General features: G+C 41.1%; 2 protein-coding genes across 6 annotated transcripts in view; both read right to left on the reverse strand.

Moving 5' to 3' along the window:
- Positions 1-320: 320 nt before the first annotated feature.
- LOC308149824 (integrin alpha-L) lies at positions 321-12,321 on the reverse strand (the record flags this gene model as incomplete). Its single annotated transcript, XM_080522710.1, has 22 exons — positions 12,282-12,321; positions 10,755-10,872; positions 9,384-9,472; positions 8,678-8,748; positions 7,520-7,634; positions 7,039-7,169; positions 6,670-6,812; positions 6,342-6,495; positions 5,654-5,789; positions 5,474-5,547; positions 4,957-5,080; positions 4,514-4,656; positions 3,759-3,899; positions 3,340-3,537; positions 3,056-3,186; positions 2,560-2,717; positions 2,258-2,418; positions 1,977-2,099; positions 1,708-1,778; positions 1,136-1,277; positions 769-864; positions 321-434 (listed from the first exon to the last, which is right to left on the reverse strand). The coding sequence occupies exons 1-22, from the start codon at positions 12,283-12,285 to the stop codon at positions 321-323; spliced, it is 2,637 nt and encodes an 878-aa protein (XP_080378836.1). The 5' UTR covers positions 12,286-12,321.
- A 4,033-nt stretch (positions 12,322-16,354) lies between these two features.
- Positions 16,355-16,439, reverse strand: part of LOC308151689 (nicotinate-nucleotide pyrophosphorylase [carboxylating]-like) — a 4,726-nt gene continuing 4,641 nt past the window's right edge. For all 5 annotated transcript variants that reach the window (XM_080524607.1, XM_080524603.1, XM_080524604.1 and 2 more), the window contains one exon: positions 16,355-16,439. This exon is cut by the window's right edge and continues 411 nt beyond it. The gene's annotated coding sequence lies outside the window, so the exon portion shown is untranslated.

Here is a 16,439-nt window from a genome sequence, read left to right on the forward strand (position 1 = left end):
ACTTGTATAACTTACGCTTTAACTGCAAGGTCAACTGCAAATTGTACTGGGATGGTTTTGGTCATGGAACTGTTGGAGTCTCCATTGTCACTGTAAAACAAACAGGAAGCAAATGCATGTTTAGGGAGTAACTTGATGGAGAGAAGTTAAGTAATTGAGTCACTAACTGTCACTTTGGATAAAAGCGTCTGCTAAATGGCATATAAAACAGGGGAGGCTGATGGAGGTAGAAATCAGAGGCCGGCTCGTTGCAAAGCATGGAATGGAATGAGGAATGGTATCAAACATGAATAGAATGAGGAATTCCCGTCCTCCGATGTCTACCTCCACCAGCCTCCTCTGATGTAAATGTACCTCAGTCCTGTGATGGTAATCTCCATGGTGTCATTCCAGTCGTAGGCGCTCATGATGTAGAACGAACTCTTGAATGTCACCTGAGAAAGGACAACGACAGAAAAGACAAGAGCGAGATTTGTTTCAAATTAGAAGTTAAACTGAAGTGAAAATCAACTAAAAGTGTCAAATGTAACTCAGAGGTTGCAGCTTTCTCAACAACCCAGCTTCTGCTTTTGGTCAACACTATTAGCATCTCTATGGTCAAACAAAGATTATACAATCAGGAAGTCCTGTTTTAAGGTCATAAGACAAGCTCTTTGACCGAGGAGAACTGGCAATCAACTCAATCTAGTGGTGGAACAGATGTGTTATGTTGGTTTTGCTCTGGTATTCTATTCTATTCCATTCTATTCTCCCACTCAGATCACTCACTGTGGTCTTGCTGCGATAGACTGGGAGACTGACGCCGCAGGTTGTTCTGTCCTCCCCCTCCAGACCATCACAGCTGTATAGAGTCGGCCTGGTGGCCTATCGTAGGGCAGGTACACACACACAGTGAGTTATCAATCCACTACAACAGATTTGGGTCTGGTTTCACAGATTAAGCCAGTTTTAATTTTTTTTCTAATTTTTTTGCAATTAAAAGTGTGATTTAGTTCAACACTAGGCTTAATCTGTGTCCAGGAAACACGCAGAGGATTTCCGATTTCTGCCCCTGCCAACCTCCCCTGGTACAGTACTATAGGCTATGTTCTACTCCCCTGATATAGACGGTGTGGTTGTCTGAGGTGAAAGTTACCGTCTGCAGCTCCATCTTAGTGAAGGACAGGCCAGGGGGGTAGTGGAGGCTGAGGCTGGTGTTGTAGGAGTCATCACCGTGATTGGACAGCCTTATCCTCACGTAGATGTAGCTCTGGTCCGCCACCAGCACAGTTGGCGAGCTGAATAAACAAGACACAACAGTTCCCTCAGGTTTATTTGTGTGCGTGCGTGCGTAGACACAAAGGTTCCCTTAATCAAAATGATATATCCACAATCACAAAGCAAGATTACCATGTTAGTCTTATATTAGTTAACTACGGCAAACATTCAGATTGTTGCTCTTGATTTGAGTTACAGTGCTGATCAAGTATAAAAAACAAAAGGAACACACATCCAATAAGCATTGAGCAGGTGTAGTAATGAGTCAGGTATACTGTATGTCCATATAAGGTTTGTAGGATTGTATACAGTATACAGTGCAGTTTTATTAAGTGCTAACTCATTGACTCATGCATTGTGACACATCGCCCTGGTCCAATCTAACTATCTAATAGCTTATAGTCTTTAAATTGCTTCTGCTACTGTCCTTAAGTTGCTTCAGATACGTACGTGAAGTTGAAGTCCACTTCAAGCTCAGACACACAGGTTTCATTTCTTTTGCAGTTCTTTTCAAATGGCACCTATGACACATTTGAGAGAAGTGTGAAGTGTGAAGGCGTCTCTGACATTCTCAAGGATGTCTGGCTAGATTAACTCTATGATCACGTCTCAGAACCAGACAGGAAGTTACAAAGAGTGATAATTGTGATAGGATAGCTTCAAGTGGAACACAAGTAACATTGTAAGTTAATTAGTTTGAGTCAGATGTTGTTATGTACCTCAACCAAAGCTTTTTGGGGGCTGTCAGTATTCAGAACGGCAGTTGGACTCCCTTGTTGGCTCTCAGACTGAGAGAAATTCAGTTTGATGATAATGGGGGATAGTGTGTCTGTCACACATTTCTGGAGAAAAAACAACAACTATTTTAGCACTGATAACTCATACTGTACTTGGATGATACATTGCATTGTGTGTGCGTGTGTGCGTGTGTGTGTGTGTGTGTGTGTGTGTATATATATGTAGACATTATGGTTATGGATAGTTATCTAATTTCTCATACTAGCATGCGAACTGAGTGGTTAAAGCAGGTCAGATCCTCCCTCAGCTCCACGGTGGAGATGAGTCTTCTGCTGTCCTTCTGATTGAAGAAGGCTCGACTCCTCTGTCTCACTGGGTCCACATCCAACATGTAGGAGACATTCAGCCCCGTGCCCAGCGCCCCTGAGAGAATACACAAGTTTCACTGTTGGAAATGTGGAAAGTATGAAATCCAGCGGGCCAGAGTTCTAGAACTCAATCGTCCACATTTGGATTTTTTTTTCTGACTAGAACAGTTCTACTAGCAGTTCTGAACCCTCTTACCGGCTTTACTCTTTGTTTCCTCTGCCATAGCAAAGCAGGTGGTTAAGGTGACCACGGGTAAAGTGGTGCCATCCATCCTCACACAGTCGATGTTGTCTGTACTGATCTGAGAGGGGTGGAAGTGGAGACTGGCAGAGACGCTGAGGACGGGTCTGGACCTGAGAGTCAAAAGAGGAAGGGATATTAGATAGGCTAGCTATTTATGCATTGGTAGATAGCACTAAGAGCTCTTGTCATAGTGTTATTGTGTTTGTAAACCCTTTCCATGAGCATCCTAGCTTTTCCTCATAATTGTTCTAGCCAAGAAGTATGTGTGCTAATTCAAGGCTAGAACAGACAGAATGGCTGTATGTGGAATATACAGTAGTATGTATTCCACTGTATGTGGAATCAATGGAGTCCCAATTAATGGATTGAGAAAGGTGGGCTTAGATAGAGCAATGTTTTTACTAGTTAAATATCAGTCTGTGTAAACCAGCTATTTATAGATTCATACCTCAGTACCACAACTCCTCCACGTGCTCCAACTGCGATGTCAGTCAGTCCATCCTCACCGAGGTCCATCTTCCCATCAATCGACTGGCCAAAGAACTGCAGCTGAGATCCCATGGCCTCTGCAGTGATCCTCTGCAATTAAAAAACACATGTAGATACCGTAGAATGATAGCTGGATGGACGGACGGACGGACGGACGGACGGATGGGTAGTCTTTATGACTTGGAAAATATAAATAAAGATACAAAGATGTTGCCTGAAACACATGATCTTTAACAGCCTCACCTGGCTGAAATCGTGGCGCATCCCCGTCTGTTGGTGTCCCAGGTAGATGTACACGGCCCCCCTGCGCTCATTCTCCAGCGGGGCTCCCACCGCCACGTCCCTCAGACCGTCTCCATTCAGGTCTGAGACAGAGGAGATGGAGGAGCCGAACCTGCCCTGAGACGCCACTGACACGTTCATCTCTGCCTCCAGGGTTAGCTAGAGAGAGAGAGAGAGAGAGAGAGAGAGAGAGAGAGAGATATGCATGGAATGAAATGAGGAATGGTATTAAACACTTCTCTGAAAAAGAGTTCCAAAAGGTTCTATATGTAGCCAAAATGGTTCAAAAGTAATCTATTTATTTCTAGATAGAACATGTTTTACTCAGAGTGTGCAGATCCTTCTACTAAGTATCCAACCACAACATGAGAGAGCCCTACCTCATTGGTCAGTGTGTAGACGAAGATCCAGCCCTCTCTCTGAGATTGGTGGAACAGTGGCGCACCCACCAATAGGAAGTCTGTGTTGCTGTCTGAGTCTATGTCCAGAGCACACAACTCCGCCCCAAAGTAAGAGCCAATCTGAGAATGACAAGATTGAAATTGTCATTAAGGAATCCTAACCTTGAGATCCGATAACTCCAAGGTATCTATCAGAGATTTCAAATTTGCACAACGATTCAAGCTACTACTGCTACGACTGGTGAATTGATGATTCACTTGCTTAGCCAAATGTGTCGATTGTAAGTCGCTTTGGAATAAGGCGTCTGCTAAATGCCAAAAATGTAAATGTAAGCTATGCAAGTGTATCCTGAGTTAAGATTTCACCCTAAGAGTAGACTTCTAATGGTTTTTAGGTTTTGAATGACAAATACAGTAACTCATACAGTAAATAAACACAAAACATATACAGTACTCATAGATTTAGCATATCGATGTGTGTATGTGTATATATGTGTGTGTATGTGTTCCTAGTAATTGTGGGTCAAACTGAAGTAACCTAAAAGGCTTGTTTGACGCTGTCCTTCATAAGAACATAAGAATTTCATAAGCACAGTTCAGAGTTAACAACTTGAGTTTGGACTGTCTCAAGTCGCATTTAAGTCGCATAACAATGTACTTCAGATTTGTCTCGGACCTGTGTCCCAAAGACTTGAGACTTGACTCAGACTGGCATAAAGACTCATATCACCAACCTGTTCCCCATGCACCCTCTGTGTAACTGCCCAGATGTCGTTCTGCTGGGTGAAGAGGAGCATCAGGCCTTTGTGTTCAGACCTTGGTGCGCCGGTGAAAAATAGAAGCTTCTCCTTCTTCTTTCCAACAACTACAGAGTATCCTACATGATCAATACAGAAGCCATAATAGGTTATTGTAACCATACTACCTTAAAACAGGAACATGTTTTGGAATATACAGGAAAAAACAGGAACATGGCTAAAACAGGAACATGTTTTGGAATATAAAGAGTGTTTGGTATTCATCTGACAATAGAATTTGTTTTCATTCGTTTACTTTTGACCCAATCATGGCACATGTGGGATATATGAACTTCACATCGGCATAACACCATTTTTTAAGTCTTTAAAACATCTGACAACAAACTTAAATGAACTACAATTTGAAAGTGTCATATTACCCATATACGAGTCTTTCTCCAAGCTCGGATCCTGAATCTCCTTTTCCTCTGATTTCGGACCTTTAGTCTCATAGAGAGATCCACGCCAGTTGTTTGATCCCACAGAGCCCAACACCAACACACCCTGTAGAGGGAAGAATCAAACATGGTGTTTTAGACAGAACCCTGCTGCGTTCTCAGCCATGCATCAAAACCACTTAGGTTTCACGGTTTATGGACAGTAGACATAGTTGGATACTGTTTATATGAAAATGCTTGAATAACACTCTTGTGTCCTGTCCAGAAACAATCTTTAGCCCCTACTCCCGAAACACTGGTGTAGATCTCAAAGGATTGAATAAGGTAAAAGCAAGATGATGAAGATTCTACCTCACCTATCACCTCACAAGGTTGAGCATAATACTACAATTATGCTTTTACTGAATCCTATCCAATCCTACTCTAGATCTACTGTAAGTGTCTAGGGCTTAGGGGCCAAGGGGTTGTATCTGAACAGGACCGTTGCTAGACTTCTCACCTTGTTGTAGACAGCACTGAACCCACACTGGGACATCTCCTTGGTCAGGTTTACAGCCAGAGCAGTTTTGGAACCTAAGAATGTGAAGACACTCTTACTATGATAGCCTACTGTTGTTGTTTCTAAACACTTATCGACCAGTTTGTCACTTTGTGAAATGGTTTGAATCCAGAGCTCTACCTTCAATGCTGAAGATTTTATTTTGCAGTTTTTCCAGGACGGAGTCAAGTCCTTTGTAGTCACTGATGTGGAAAGTGTTGTTATCTTTTGGTGCAGATGCCAGAGATCGAAGTTTTTCAAGTTTAACATCCTTGACCTGCCAACAATGTATCGAATTAATGAAGAATAGCTGTCTAATTTCCACCACAGGATGAAGGTAATAAACAAATGAACCAAACATGGCTAAGTTAACTTGACTGTCTGCACTATAGCTAATATGCAGGAGATCACACATAACTAGAGAGTTACAATTTCTGTGGAAATTGTGAAGTGTACTTGCACCCATATGGGGGTATTTAAGCCAAGAAGTATAAACGCTATCCCTTGATATTGAATGTGTATGTTAAAAGCTTAACATTTTGAAATGTAACATATCTGTGTATTGTTAAATCTTAGACTGTTACCAATGTGTTAGCTAGCCAACAAAAAACGTCCAGAACGTAAAAACTGTTAATGTATGGCTTAGACTGTTAATTGTATGGCTTAGATATTCTATGATATGGCTTGAATATGAAGTGACAGTGTGAAGAGCTGAACATTTTGGTGTAACCAGGGTTGCCAGATGGGATTGACAATTTCCAGCCCGACCACAGTCTAAAAACAGCCCGAAACGTAGAACAATTATACGGGTGATGAAAGCAGACCCTACCCCAATGACGAAGCGTATGATGTTTTTCTTTTCACTTCTTTTGACAGACTGTAGCCTGGTGTCCAGATCACTGGGGTTGCCATCGGTAATGATGATCAGCACTTTAGTAGCATCAGAGGTGGCACCAGCAGCCTTCTTGTCAAAAATGTTTTTCCTGAAACCAAAATATATTTTGGGGTGACCAAATATAAATGTTACATACATACATACATACATACTTGTTACATCTAAATGCCCCATTGAAGCTGCCACACACTGCCAATCCGATCAGATCTTTCACATTAGGTTTCTCAAATCTATCAAGTTATATTGATTCACTGAGACTCACAAGATGAAGTCAATCGCTTTGTGTGTGTTGGTTAGATCCTTCATGTGCACTTCCTTATTAAGATTACTAGTGGCTCTCCCCTCTTGGTAGTCCTTGAAGGTGAACACCGTCCTGGGTACTGAGGAGAACTGGACTGCTGCAAACTGCAGTGAAGACGTGATGCGTTACATACACCCAACCTGTTCATACTTCATCAACAATGTCATATACCGGGCAGCAAGTATCATTTAGGGCTGGTTTCACAGAGTCTGATTAAACCTAGTCCTGGAACTAAAAGATATTCTCTATGGAGAATTTAGCATGGACTATGCATAATCTAAGTCCTGGAAACAGAACCAAAATGTTTTGATACTTCAAAAGGAGATTTACCTTGATTGAGGAGTTTTTGAGGGACTTCATGATATCCAGTATGAAACGTTTGTTCAAGTTAAAGTCCTCTGTTTTCATGCTCCCAGACCCATCAAAGAGGAACACCAGGTCCACTACTTTCTTTGTACATTCTAGAGGAAACAGAGAATGGAAAAACTAAACATTCATGCTGACATCCTTTCTCACATATTGAGGAGCAATTTTCTGTAGATTTCCCAACAGTGTCATCTGGTGGAGGTAGGAATCAGAGGGCAGTCTCATTGTAATGCATGGAATGGAATGAAGAACGTTATCAAACACACATGCATTATTACAATAACCCTGTCTGTGTTTGATACAGTACCATTCCTTATTCCATACCATGAATTACAAAGCGCCCGTATTCCAATTTCTTAATATAATCATGGTTATGTTATATATCTATTGTCTTCAAGCATCGTCTCCAGGTTAGGTTGACTGAGAACATGGGTGCTTTCTTTACCTTGGAAGGCAGGTGTGAAGTTGGAGGTGACCTGGAGCTGACTGTTGAACTGGTAGCAGACACTGTTCAGATACGAGTTCCCATCACACTCGTGTGCCAGACCGGGGCTACAAGCCTGAAGGAGGATACAGTGAGGTCAGGGGGAGGCTGGTGGAGGGAGAAATCGGAGGACGGGCTCACTGTAAGGCATGGAATGAAATGAGGAATGGTATTGTTTGATATCATACATTCCTCATTTAATTACATGCATTGCAATGAGCCTGTCCTCCGATTTCTACCTCCACCAGCCTTCACTGAGTGAGATAACAAAAAAGTGTGATAGAATTATTGATTTGCCTACATCTGAGATCAGACCACAATTTAAATGAGTCCATGCCTTTATTGGGTTGTCATTGATGGTATTGCCAGTGATTGTGGCTGTGTACGTTTTTGGAATTGTTTCATCAATTAATTCAGTAGTTCAGATGGAGATCACGTTTAATTCAGTAGTTCAGATGGAGATCACGTTTAATTCAGTAGTTCAGATCGAAGTCACGTTTAATTCAGTAGTTCAGATCGAAGTCACGTTTAATAGGCTAGGTGCACGAACTCCACTACTTCCTGAAAGGCACCTTGCATGAACATATCCTGTCTCACTCTATTGGTTTAATTGATTAATCAGCTGTGCACTGTGTGTTCCAACAGTTTACCGCACAGCTGATTAATCAATTAAACCAATAGAGTGAGACAGGATATGTTCATGCAAGGTGCCTTTCAGGAAGTAGTGGAGATCGTGCACCTAGCCTATTCAGTAGTTCAGATCGAAGTCACGTTTAATTCAGTAGTTCAGATGGAGATCACGTTTAATTCAGTAGTTCAGATGGAGGTTTGTAGTAGTTCAGTAGTTCAGATGGAGGTCATGTTTGTGGGACTAGGTGGTACTATACTTCACAGAAGAAGAAGAACACATCAAACAATTTTGGATGTGATATTGTAGGTAATGTGTTGCTAAACCTCAATTACAGAGGTGATGTATTTTCATACCTCAACTGAAAGTCTAGTGTCGATACATGGAATTCATTAGCCTCGCAAAACCAGGAATTTCTTGTAGAAATTAAGTATTTTCTCTTGTGTTAACACATGGAAGTATAGGAATGAAGGATTTGTTGATGGTCTTACAGTGAACTTGGGAGGAGAGGTAGATTCATCAGCCAAGGACAGTCCCATGTACTTGAAGGCCTGGTCTGTCTCTGTAAGTCATTAATAATTGCACATTTTTACTTAGCTACAATAGCTACTTTCCTGTGTATCGAGTCTCTGCTAATTCTTTGGAAATGTGAATATACTGTACATGAAACATATTTCTTCATCTGTATGATTATGCGAATATTATAATAGATTATATTTTAATAGATTTCTTTGTAGGGTGGTATTTTTGTCTTATTGGTTTCGTAGAAATCATTACAGCATCATTAAGTTATATACATTTTAAAAATGTTTTATAAAAAGCAAGTCAGCGTCTATCATATGAAACCTTTGATAAGAACAAGTGCCATTGGCAGTCACAGTGCAGGAGAAAGGAAGGAAACCAGTTGGGGTATGTTTTTTAGGTCATGTAAAATGAGTGTTAGGGAGTGGAGAGGTCTGAGGAGGAAGAGTCTACTGGAGGTGTATCCTAAGGAGATGAGTGTTTAGTCTATGGCGGTAGTTTCAAATAATGATATACAGGGCTCTCAAGTTTCACGCATTGGGCGTGAGACACACGCATTTCAACCCGTTCACACGCTCACACGCCGCATGTGTCTCACGCCCAATGCGTCTCACGTGTCTCACGCCCAACCCTAACCCTATTAAATACAAGTGTAACCCTACAGTGCATCCTTACCTGGAGGGGTGTGGCATTCAGTTCGGTTCTGAACACATTTACAGAACCCACCAGATCCGTTTCTCTGATAGGGCGCGCTGACCATGACCCTGCCAGGGCCAGAACAGAACAACAGTTGATTGATTGATTGATTGATTGATTGATTGATTGATTGATTGATTGATTGATAGATTGCATGATTGAATGATTTCATATTGGGAAACACAGATTGAGACAGAGCACCGGTCCCAGAGGATAGCACAAGAAAGTGTGAAACATTTATTTCCACTGTGGTCCTAGTTGAAAAACCCACAAGACAGACAAAACTCAAACAATGAAATATCCTATAAAAACAGCCCAATTTACAAACGTCACACCAAAATGGATACATACAAAAGCCCACTATTACACCAAAATACAAAAGTGCAATCAAGTCTTGATGCCATCATCCTATCATGGGCCCATCAATACAACAATACTATCCTACAGTGTTGTTATCCGTATTAATACTAGAACTGCAAAAGATTGCTCTCAGTGAACTATGAGGCTAGCAACATTTTAGTCTGACAGACTTTTTGTCTAACAGTCATTTCGTTTTAACAGTGCACAGGATGTAAATGGAAAGGTGAGATCAAGACTGATGTTTCCTTTCCTTTTGTAACAGCGACTGACAGCGGTGCTACAGATCAAATCTAGTAAGCCCATGAAGAGAGTGAGTTGATGAGAATTTAGAGATATTACAAGAGCCAACATCAGAACAGTGATAGTGAACTACAGTCAATGAAACTGGAGTCGGTTTGTGCACATAAAATTATGTTTATGAATTGGTTTGTTTAGAATTAGAATTTTGGGGACGTCTGTTTAGAATTGTGTGGTTAGATTATAGCTGTGTGTCAGGCGAAGCAGGACATCGGCAATATGATGTCACCAGAGGTGTGATATGTTAAAACACCACAAACTTTCCACTCGTTTTTTTCATAACAGTATGTTCATTTACTTAAAAAAAAATATTTTACAATTATTACTTCGTATAGTGGCCATAGGAATGGAATACAATACTACCAATTAACCAAAAGTGATAAACATAAATAAATAATGAATGAAAATAAAAATAAAAAGAATATGTGACAGATAGTTTACGAAACAGATTCATGTTTTACTCTGCAGTGAAAACCAGAGTATCTCATACTGTTTGGTACAACTGGAGAAGCTCAACTGTGTCTGCCGCTCTCTCTCTCTTCAGCCGTTGCTCACCACTCACCACTGAGTGTTGTTTCTGGTTGTAGACTCAGACACCGCTAACTATGTTTACCCCAGGTGTGTGAGAGCTAGTTTCCACTGCTGCACTTAGTGGGCCACTTTTTATTTTTGACATTTTTCACCTAAACTTACCCTTTCTCATTGCCAGATGTGAATTGCAGGACTTTGTACCCAAAGAAATCCCCTTCATCCCCTGTGTAGATTTGGGGGTTTGATACGTCGATGTTAAACGCAGAGGAACTCAAGAAATCTGGCAAATACATAAAATGAGGGTAGAGAGAGAGAGAGAGACAGTCAAACACATACAGGCAATTATGTGAGAGGCTAGAGATTAATAGAGATGAATGAAAATACAATACAGTATATACCATAATCACACTACAGGGTTGAACAGAGCTGTGCTGTACCTGGCTGGTCTGGTTACACATCCAGCATAGTTGCTGTAACAGTGCAGGAAAGGTTCATGTGAAAGGAAAATATCAGAGCCAACACATTATGGTTTGAGTTGGCCCTGCAATGTGTAAATGTGTTCTATGTGTTCTAGATTCAAATGTTTGACTGTGGTGTTTAACCACTATTAGCTTCAAAACCAGAACTTCAACTTTTAGGTGGAAGTGGGTAACCGTTATTGGCCTAAATGGCTTTGAAGTCAACACAAGTGCATGTCAGTCAGGCTTTAAGTGATCAGGACTGATCTAGGATCAGATTTGCTTTTTAGGTCAATAATGAATAAGACTATATACACAGGTGGGGGACCTGGTCCTAGATCAGAGCTCCTATTCCCAGAGATTACACCTTACAACAGAGGAGAGCTTAAGTAACAAACTAAAGTGCGTTTGAAAAATAGCGCTATTAAGACCTTTTTTTCTAGCCTACAGAAATCCCAACATCAGTTGAGTATCTTTCTATTTTGAAATCTCTCCTATTCAAAGTATTAATTGCAATATAGTGAACTGCTGAAATATTTAAGTAAAGGGGTTGCTTGAAACTAAACTGCCATTAAAAAAAAAAAAAAAGAAGCAAACTGGTACAGTAGCGATGGCTATAGGTTATCTTCCCCCACATCTCCCTGGTTGAGCAGACACATTTAACCTTTTGCTTTAACAAAAAATGTAAGATGTATCTGTTTACATACGGGATACCCTGAAAACAATTAAGTGTCTCTCACTGGTGAATTGAGCTATCTTGTGATCCCAAGGGTAAGGAGAGTTATGTTTTTGTCTCTCCACTTTTCTTTCTGTATTATTTTTCTTTATTTCGTTATTAAGTTGTCTTCAACTAAAAATGGAAATAATAGAACTTATGTACGTATGTATGAATGTTATGGAAGTGTATTGTCTGTATTTAAGTGTTTAAGATTAAAAATTGATTGAAAGTATGGTATGAGGACCCCAGGAAGAATAGCTACTGCATATTTGCTGTATCTCATGGTGGATCCAAATAAACAAACAAACAAACCTGGCCTAACAACCAGCTGAATATTCTTCAGCAGTCTCTGCAGGACAGAGGCCCCTGTAAAGAACCCTTGATGACGCCCTGTAAAACCCTCTACTGTGAAAAGGTTTCTACAGGGATGGTTCTAACGGTTCTAACGGCTTATCCTACAGACAGACATTCGAAGAACCCCTTTTTCCATAAGAGTTTAGTGATCTCTCTTACCCATAGCTGCACAGATGAAGATGGAGAGGAGTCCATGGTGGATAGCCATCTTCCTCGACGTCTTCCCCGTCGCCGTGTTCACTGACAAGCAGTGAGGAGTGAAACCGCGACACAACACTACTCCCTAATCTTCGACAAATGAACTGGGGCAGTTCTGCACACTTCCTCTGTGTGGTGTTCCTGTGTGTGATGTGTCTTATAGGTGTGTCTTTCCTTCTCTTTAACTATGTTCACACACAGCTGCTGCTGCTGAGAGATTTTGAGGGTTTCGTGCTGTTTCCTCTTTTTTTCGGTACTTTCTACGCCTGGTGTTGGTACACTACCACTCCTCTAATCTAGCACTTCCTCAAAGAGGGGCCCTTATCAGTGCATACCCAGCCATCACCTTGTCTCGAGACGTCTTAAGACATCAACATTTGGTTAATTAAGACATCTTAAGACATCTCAAGACAAGGTGATGGCTGGGTATGTGTCATTAGAAGTTTCCGGGATAAGAAACTCTTTCAGGACAGTTTCCCATTTAGTGTATTTTTTAATAACACACAGTAAACACAGTTACGTTCATTGGTTCATGTGTTGAAAATCACATTGAGGTACAAGAAGAAGACTGCCTTGACCTCTTACTTACTTTAAACACTTCTGGATATCAGTTTGATTGAATACAGGCGATGACTTCTTATCAAGCAATATGATGTCACAATAACAATGTCCATCTTTTTGCATCCCAAAAGCCATTATTATACATAGCATTCATGTTAAAAGTTTCACTTTTGTGGTTTATAAGGTGCTAAACATGCAAATGATCTCCAGTTGATATTTCCTGTTAGTCTGTAGAAGGTTAGGTGTAACTGGCTGAAAGTGCTAAACCACACAGAAGCAACACTATGTTTCTGCATAGATAAACATCTACATATACTGTATCCTGTACATGAGAGGCTAGTGGAGGTAGAAAACGGAGGACGGTCTGACGGTCTTGTAATGCATGGAATGGTATGGAACACGAGTTTGATACCACTCCTCATTACATTCCACGCATTGCAATGAGCCTGTCCTACGATTTCTACCTCCGCCAGCCTCCACTGTTGTACATCCCCCATACCAATGCCTGATCACTCCATTCTTCCACCCCAGCAGTCATGCTAACCGGTCACGGCTTTTCACTGTCTGCACGGCTTTTTCACGGACTGCAGTCACTACCTATCTTCCGCCATAGATTGAAGACCCATCTCTTCAGGCTACATCTTAACTACATCTTAACTGTCCCTCCTAAAGATCTCTTCATCCCCACTCCCCTACAGTTTCTCTACTGTAAATAATGTCATAATAATTTAAAAAGAAGTAATTCTTCATTCTTCTAGAATTGACTGTCAATGGCCTCTGGTCCTAGCATATTATTTATTTTTCTTATGATGACTGATGGATAGATGATTCACTTACTTAGACACATTTTTTTTTTAAACGTAACCCCTCCTATCCCCACCCCCTCCCCCCTTCTCTCTTTCTCTCTCTCTCCCCCCCCCCCCCTCTCTCTCTCTGCTCCACCCCCCACCGCATCTCTCTTTCTCACCCGCTCTACCACCCTCTCTACCTCTGACACTGCACCACATTGCAACATTTCCCCTCAGTCTCTGCCTAGTCAACATGTTTATCATGGTCATCTCAGAACAGAGATACAGAATAGTAAGTTGTGGTTTGTTTTTCACCATAGAAACGGAAGGGTTATACCTCTGGGAGTTCAAATTCACCTCCACCGCATCCTCTCCACTTTGGCTAACCAGCTGCATTCAGCTCAGTGTTTGTTTGCTCAACAATAACCAATACAGCAGTACACAGATCAGGGGAGGCCAGTGGAGGCGGACAGGCTCACTATAATGCATGGAACGGAATCAGGAATGGTATTAAACACCCATGTCTGATACCATTCCTGAATCCATTCCATGCATTACAATGATCCCATCCTCTGATTTCTACCTCCACCAGCCTCCCCTGGTACAGATAGGGTTGTAGGCTATTACAAATACATGTCTATGCCTGGGGTCAGTGCTCTTGAAGTCAGAATTGGACGTTACACCAAGTATAGAGTATAGAGCTTGAACTTCAATACTTTATGGTCAAACATGTCGGTGAAAAGAGCCTGCTTCAGCATAGCCTTCCTTGGTTTGTTTCACAAACACTGTAACACACACACACACACACACACATACACACACATTTGTGTATGCAGGTAATATTTGTGTAATATATTATATGCAGATGAATAACGGTCCCTAACTTGAGCATGGTCAGACATGTACCTATTCTTGTTGTTTCAAATAATAATTAGTGATAGAATCCTCCCCTCCCCCAGTTTCTGATCTTTCTTCACCTCTCTATCTGTGTACTACCCCCCCATCCCAACTCCTACTTTATAGATAAAAGGAGTTATAATTATTATTTATAATTAATAATTACAATAATTGTTAGAATTAATACTGATGGTCCTTATACATACAAAAAAAGAGAAAAGGAGTGATGATCACTTTAAGACAAACAGGAATGTGGGAACAAGCTGGTTTCACTTCTCTCTTCTGATCTTCATTTCTTTGATTGATTGATTGAAAACTTTATTAGAAGATTTGCAGAAGTAGGTACATGAAAGTGCATATTACATACAAGGTCAACTAACAGGATAAAAACCCAAGAAAGCCACTGGCTTATTTCAATTGGGGTCCTTGATTCTCAATTCATCGTTACATGTAAGACAGACAAAACAAACTAGTACTATCTACAAGATAATACAGACAAATAACTATTACTATCTACAAGATAAAAATACATCCATCATGGGAAGAACAATACAACAAAACATAAGGTATGTACAGCGGGTAGGACAGGTGGGGACATACACCACAGGTGGGGGCGGGGGACAAAACACAAAGTATGTACAGTGGGTAGTTCGGGTCTTTTAATCTGATTTTTGATTTAGAGGGTCCAGTTACGGATTGCAGCCTCCTGTAAATGTTTTTTGAGAGTGGTTTTGAAGGTGGGCAGTGTTTTGCACTCCTTTAAGATTATAGGAAGGGCGTTCCACATTTTTACTGCATAGTTTGCAAACGAGTTTAACCCCTTGTTTGTGGTGCAACGCGGTTGAACGTGGTTCGTGGAGCTTCCTCTGGTGTTGTATGTGTGGACGTTGTTCACTTTTTGGAAGTATGTTGACAGGTACTTGGGTGTCTTTGTGGTGTAGCGTATCTTGAAGACCAGGCCCAGTGCAAGCTGCTGCACTCTGTCAACTACTCGTAGCCAATCAAGGCTCAAAAAATGAGATGCGGTTAGATGTGATTCTAGAGGGCTCTGCACACAGCGTGCGATTTCTGTTGCGCGTCAACGTTCCATTTTGAAGTTTGAATGGAAGTCTATGAGAACATCGCATTTACCCACACACGGCCCCGATTTTAATCGCACAGCGAACATTCGATTCCATTCATTTGACAGTGCGACAAAACTCGCACGCCGTGTGCTTTGTCACATTCAAAATGAATGGAATCGAATGTTCGCCGTGCGATTAAAATCGGGGCCGTGTGTGGGTAAATGCGATGTTCTCATAGACTTCCATTCAAACTTCAAAATGGAACGTTGACGCGCAACAGAAATCGCACGCTGTGTGCAGAGCCCTTAAGTGTCGCAGTTATCAAAGAAATCAAATTAGGTGTTGTTCCATTGTCTTCCCCCTGGATCATCTCCAATATGAGCGGTAGAAATTGTCCATTTTCATTTTCAAATTATAAACAGAATTTTAAATACTAGTAAATTCCAGAACTTCCTCAATTGCTCTGATGTCATACCCCAGCCTTGGTGTTGCAATTCCGTTCCCGCACCAGCAGGCTCAGTAACAGCTTCTTCCCTGCAGAACTCAGAATCCCAGCAGTAGCCCCTCCCCTGCCCCCCTGCACCCCCCAAAAGAGGAACATTGACTCCAATGACAGCACCCAGGTATGTCAATATGTACAATAAATATATAGATAAATGAATGAGATTAATAAATAAATACACACAGTAATTGGGTAATAAATAAATAAAAATACAAATAAATTACACACCATGTTTATTTTATTGATCTCTATTTATACATCTTACATATACAGTAACATACCTCAAGACCTATTGCCCTTGTTCCAC

This window comes from Nansenia antarctica, assembly GCF_963989245.1.
Source record: "Nansenia antarctica genome assembly, chromosome: 2".
NCBI lineage: Eukaryota > Metazoa > Chordata > Actinopteri > Argentiniformes > Microstomatidae > Nansenia > Nansenia antarctica.